At 38.5% G+C, this 6,333-nt stretch overlaps 2 protein-coding genes across 2 annotated transcripts; both read left to right on the top strand.

Annotated features, from left to right (window-relative positions):
* Positions 1-1,037: 1,037 nt before the first annotated feature.
* Positions 1,038-1,545, top strand: LOC121994523 (basic leucine zipper 8-like). Its single transcript, XM_042548529.1, has one exon. The coding sequence runs from the start codon at positions 1,076-1,078 to the stop codon at positions 1,439-1,441; it is 366 nt and encodes a 121-aa protein (XP_042404463.1). The 5' UTR covers positions 1,038-1,075; the 3' UTR covers positions 1,442-1,545.
* A 1,552-nt stretch (positions 1,546-3,097) lies between these two features.
* On the top strand, positions 3,098-3,457 carry LOC121995432 (E3 ubiquitin-protein ligase ATL41-like). Its single transcript, XM_042549174.1, has one exon. It carries the CDS (start codon positions 3,098-3,100, stop codon positions 3,455-3,457), a length of 360 nt encoding a protein of 119 aa, XP_042405108.1.
* The last annotated feature ends 2,876 nt before the right edge of the window (positions 3,458-6,333 follow it).

The raw sequence follows: 6,333 nt of genomic DNA on the forward strand, positions 1-6,333 counted from the left end.
CATCGCGTAGCGAGTTGAAGAGGAATTTAATATATTGTCCCTTTCGCACATCTTAGATTACTTTAAGGACACTTCATGGAGGGTTAAGAGCTCCTATATATGTATTTGTTAATTAGATCAAAGGAATTAAAAAAAAAAAAAAAGTTCTGATAGCCACAAGTTGGCTACATGCTTTAAAGTGTGGGATATGCCATGAACCATAAAGAGACAGGCAAAGGGCATGACATCAACATGCTAGCTCCTGCACTCTACAGCTAGCACTGTTTGCTTTAAGTCAAGTAATGGTTGTCACTGTTGGCCAATTACCAAAGAGTTCATTGGCATCAGCACCATGAAGTTGGTGTGTTAGGATGGTCCAACTTTAGAGTTTCATCATGTTCTTGTTCAGTGAAGGTTTATCCAGACTCTGATCACATATTGTTCTTCATAGCTGTGTTTGGAGATGTTCTTAAAGAATGTAGAATGTCGATCTGGTGTTGAATCGAATAACAATTACCACGATGAGGTTTAGATTAGTTTGCTCGAATAAGAGATGTGAGGGAAAAAAAACAAAAGTGACCATCTAAATTCATAATCACTTAGAAGTATGAATGATCATTTGATTGAGAAATTAAAGAACTAAAATGGATGTTAAAATGGATGTGTTGATGTGAAAGTTTAACTGTACGTAGGCCCTCCAATACTTAAGTCACTAAGAATATAAAAAAAAAATAGCGCTAAGCAAACTAGAGATTAGTTAGTTGATTAATTAGTTGCTTAGATGTTTAAATGAAATGTATGATCAAGGAGGAACTTAGGAATTCGAATTTGAAGAGAACTCTATAAGATATTCGGAATCTAAGGCAGGGCCATGTAATCATAACCTAGAGTGACTCAATGTATATATTACTCGTCTAAGAGATGAAGTGGATCTTTTCCTACCTGGATAAAATATAAAGAAAATATATGAATTCCCTTACTTAAAAAAAATAATAATAATAAAACAAAAAAAGAATTACACTATAAATTTCCCTCTCAACCTTTCCTCCCTTAGATCTCTTCGAGGACACACACTCTCCCTCTTCCAAATTCCTCCATGCAACAGAACCTGGCGATGCATCCTTGGTCCGGCCTGTTCGGGCCGGACCAACTCCGGCCCACGCCGCAACCAGCGGCACCGAGCTCCTCCTCCGGAGGCGAGCTGGGGGAGGACCGGCGGCGGAGGCGGATGCTCTCCAACCGGGAGTCCGCAAGGCGGTCGCGGATGCGGAAGCAGACGCACCTGGCGGAGCTGCGGTCGCTGGTCGGTCGCCTCCGGCTCCACAATCGGCAGATGCTCGACGAGCTGAATCGGGTGATGAGCGACCACGACCGGGTCGAGCTCGATAACCGGCGGCTCAGGGAGGCAGAGCTCGAGCTCCGGAGGCGGCTCGAGGGGTCGTCCACTAGATTCGTTTTCTAATTTTAACGCTGGTAATCATGGAATTACGACTAATTTGAGCTGCCTGAACTGCGCAGAATAAAATTAAAGAAATTTGTTCTAATTTTATGAATTATCATCATGTTTTTCAATTTCTCAGGAAGAGCAATAGACAAATTGTTTTCCCAAGAATGTTAGCTGTTTAGTAATTACAACGAGAGTTATGATTCCTTTTAGAAGTTTATAATTATATATTAAATATGTCTTAGACTGATCAACATGATCCAAGATATACACACACATACATAATTATATTCCCCATTTGTGCATTCAAATTGCGCCGTGTAATTTTTAGATTAATTTGTCTCGCTTAATTGTTAGGTCTCAATGTAGGGACATCACTTAGTTAATTTTCGAGCATATTACATATATGCCCTCATAGGTATAATCGAGTTGGTACTTAAACAGATTTGTCATAAAAAAGACATAGTCTATTTCCAACATGTACAAATATTACTAAGCTGATTAAACTCCAGTAATTTACTCCCTTTCAAATCATGTGGGTCCGTTTTGAAAGGACGGCTAAGATTATGATTTCACTTTTTATCATCACATAACATATCATTTAATTAAATTGTTTAATTAAATTATAGGAGATAGAGATATTAATATGTAAAAAGAAAATTATATTTCACTTTTACCTGAGCATCTTTAGAATTCTTTTTACAAAATTTGATTATTTAAAATATTTTATAGCATTCTTGGTTGTTTTTAAAAGTTCTAAAAGCATTTTTAACCAAAAAAAAAAGAATTTTGTTAGAAAAATTGAATTTGAATAAGCCAACCACACATATATAATTTTCAATAGCATTAATAAATTATATGCCGACATTTTAAAATTAATCTTGATTTATTTTAAGAAAAATGTGTATCAACTCAACTTAGTCCATAGCCAACTCAACTTTATCTAGTTTGCAGCCCAATCTAAGAATACTCTGACTTGAATTTTGTTTTTTGTTTTTTGTTTTTACAGTTTGTACTTTATATATTTTATTTTTATTATCTATATATTTCAAAAAAATATTATTCTATTTCTAAAATTACTGAATATCCAAATGATGTAGCTAATTTCAAAATAAACCATCTTAATTCACCGGGTAACAGGTTAATGGGCCGCACGGTCCCAAACCAGTACGACTACCACATGCTATCTCATTGAAAACCCTGTCTATTTTTTAGATCTCAAATTAATTAAGATTAGAGAATGTTTTTATAAAAAAAAATAAACTTTAAATATTGATACATCACCAACTACTAACTATACTTGACACTTTAATTTTGCCTATTGGATTTTATGTTTTCAAACTGCTGCTTTAAAATTTTAAATTATTAAAATACTCTTAGCTTATTTTTCTGAATCAGTTGTTATTTCATTTTTTTTTTAAAAAAAATATTTAATTTATCTGATGAAATGGGTCGCTTGTTATTAAGCTAAAGAACTATATTTACTTTAAATATTGATTTTTTTTTTTAAATCTTTCAGAACTACGAAGTGTTTTCATATTCATATTAAATATGAAAATACAGTTAGATACCGTACGTAGGCAGTCGCTGGAGAAATCATTAAATAACGGTTCCTATTTGAACGAATCCACTGGTGATTCAATTCCCCGGGAAATTAGACGAGCGCTTGCTTTAATGGCCGCCGCCTTCATCCTCGCCTCCGCCTTCTCGGCGTTCGCCGGCGTCGGCGGGTTGGTCCTCGCGATCCAAGTGTGCGTAGTTCGCAGGGCCATGCGGCGAGGCTTCCTTGGTTTCGGGGCAGCCTTCTGCCAGCTACGGCCGGAGCTGCTGGCTGAGCTCCCCTGCTTCGAGCTCAAGCAGGAGTCGGGCGACGAGTGCGCGGTGTGCTTGGAGAAACTCGAAACGGGCGACTGCTGTCGGCGGCTTCCGGCGTGCGCGCATGTCTTCCACGCTCGGTGCGTGGACTCATGGCTGCGCCGGAGCTCCCGCTGCCCTACGTGCCGGACGTCCGCCGTCGCCGGAGAGAAGTGGTAGACGGGTGATCAGAAGCTCCATCCGCCGAGGGAGATTTATGTGTTGAATGAAATCTAAAACTAGAGAAGAAATCGTGCGCTCAATTTCAGATTTCATCTCTGTTTTTTTTTCCCTTGTCTTTTGTGCTCTTGAAATTTGTATTTGTGTGTTGAATTTAGATTGAATTTTTCATGATTTTTTTATTGATATTGAGCTGAATTATCAAGCTGACACCGAGATCTTCTGTTTGAGATCGAGAGCTCATTCCGTTGATGAGGAAGTACTAGAGATTAAGAACTACTTCAACAAACAGTTCACATGGTTTCTTAATTGCAAAATTGATGATACAGCTAACCAGTTTCTTTGTCTCCTATTTTAAGAAAAAAGTAAAAATATTTTTGCAACATTAAAAGCTAAACCTGTAAGTTTGTGTTAATTTTGTGGATCGATGATAATAATAGAAGATGACGTATATAATTTTCGATTTTCAGAAGATGACAAATTCCAAATTAAATCGCCTGCATAAGCAATAATAATAGAAATTAAAGAACAAAATAATAAAAAACATAAAATAGTGAAAATAAATCTTAGAAGAGTCTTTTTATCTAACTAAAGATTGAAGGTTTTGAGCCAGTGCCGTCGAGCTTTAAAAAAAAGTCCCCTTAACACCGTCTTATTGTTATATATTTTAGCTTAAAAAATCATTTTAAAATGTGGTCCTCCTTTCGACACGTTATCAAAAATTTTTAGCAAACCTAAGAAATATACAATAAAATAAAATAAATATTTCAAAATATAATAGAAAAAATGAATGATACGGGTAATCATTTAATACAATACATCTTACTTTTAGCTAGTTTAGTCACAAAATTATAAGACATATTCTTTTCATTTGTTAGCGAGCCCATCGTGTAAAGTAAACTATGAAGTTATATAACATTTAATATTGTTAAATATAATTAAATAAAAAAATAAATAGGATCAATAATCATTCATTTAGATAAAACACGTATTGTTATTTTAATGCAAAAATATCAAGTAATATTGTATTGTTATTTCAGTTGCAAAAATATCAAGTAATATTATAAATCAAGATGTTTAGTTATTTTTTTCAATAGAAAACATAGTTAATCCATTTACTCTTTTTTCCATGATTTATCGAAGATATGTTTTAATCAATTTTAATTTAGAAAAACTTGTTTCTGCATATGTATATAGTCAATAGAAATTTCTAGATGATCCTGTCGAGCATCTGAGAAGACAGAACTACCTGTGATGATGTGGTTGCAATGCTTGACTAAGTCGCCATGCCCCGGAGGTAGAGGGTATGATGAGCTGTCTTCTATGTTGATCAAATCGTCAGGAGACCTCTGGTAAACATTACCTGTAGTCAGCGATCGGATTACCCCGGTCCCTAGTACCTCGATGCTCGAGGCATGTCCCAAAAATATATAAGCAACCGAATAATAGTAGAGCAATAACATGAATAAAGAATGAGTACGGTGATGTACCCTGACCCCGAAGGCGCCCTCTGGTAGACCGATGAACTGATCGTAACGCTCGGCCTGGAGGAGCAAACGACCATACAAAGCCGAAGTGAACCAAGTCGTATAGTGTCGAAATGGAATTGGGACAGTGGACAAGTCTAAGAACCCAAGCGACGGCTGCTCGGAGGGCGGCGGCTGTGGAGGAGGTGGAGGCTACAGCCACTGGAGGAGGCAGCCACCAGAGGCAGGCTGCCTCCGGCGACAGATCTGGAGAGGGCAACGCTAGAGAGGGCCCTAGGTGGCCAACAGAAACTACTGGACGTGCACCGGAGGCGGCACCACATTGGTTGCGTGGTTTGATCGACGGCGAAGGCGACGCAAGGGGCAGACGATGAAAGAGGTGAGGCGGGGAGCGGCGTTTGGCTGCTAGATGCGATGGCTACCGCTAGGGAGAGAGGAAGAGAAGAGGGGCGGTCTGGTCATAGAGGCAGCAGTCATCAACAGCGGACAACGTTGAAGGTGATGCTCGCAAGAGTGAGGTAGTCTTCAGCGTGAGGCGACGACGCTGGAAAAACGCAAAGGAGAGAGAGAGAGAGAGAGAGAGAGAGATGTACGAGGTTTCCAGATAGGTGGCGGCGAGAACCTCCGGCGAGGTGGCACTGAGCGAGGGTAGTGACATGTGTGCCTCATGGTTGCGGTGACGGCGAAAAATACGAAGACTCCCCTTCTTCGTGGCTGCGGAAGCCAAAACGCCCCAAAAGGACATCCTCCCTTCCGCGGCGACCTCCCCCTTAAAACCTCCTTTGGCGGATAGCAAAACCAAAACCAACACCTCCTCTGGCGGAGAGCAAAACCAAAACGAAAACTCTCTCCTTGTGCAAAGACCAAAATGCCCTCCTACTTCTCCATAATTCCCTTTGGGTGACGCAAATATATCTGCATCACAAGCCTCCCCTTCATGTATAGTCGAAGGAGACGCAAGTCCGACTGACTAGATAGTGTCACAAAGGATGAATCACACACGATAACAAAGTCAAATCACTGAAACCATCGAATAATGCTACAATTAGGGTTGTAAATGAACCAAGCGTTCGCGAACAAGCTTGGTGTTCGGCTTGGTGAGAGTTTGTTTATGTTCGTTCAATATACACAAGATTAATTAAATAAACAAGCTTGAACAACTTGTTAAACTAAACAAACATGCTTGGACACATGTGTTCAACTCGTTAACGTTCGTGAACAATGTTTGTGAACAATATTCACGAACTATATTCATTAATAAAACTCTTTTTAATATGCTAAATAAATAATATAATATAATAAAATAAACAAATAAGTTTAAATTATCAAGCTCAATAACTAATCAAACAATTAAAGTTTTCAAACAATCAAACAAGCTTGAATTGAGAG

This window comes from Zingiber officinale, chromosome 6A (assembly GCF_018446385.1).
Source record: "Zingiber officinale cultivar Zhangliang chromosome 6A, Zo_v1.1, whole genome shotgun sequence".
In the NCBI taxonomy this organism is placed as follows: domain Eukaryota; kingdom Viridiplantae; phylum Streptophyta; class Magnoliopsida; order Zingiberales; family Zingiberaceae; genus Zingiber; species Zingiber officinale.

Excerpts from the sequence above, each read along its gene's own strand:
- LOC121994523 (XM_042548529.1), top strand. The coding sequence starts at position 1,076 with ATGCAACAGAACCTGGCGATGCATCCTTGGTCCGGCCTGTTCGGGCCG.
- LOC121995432 (XM_042549174.1), top strand. The coding sequence starts at position 3,098 with ATGGCCGCCGCCTTCATCCTCGCCTCCGCCTTCTCGGCGTTCGCCGGC.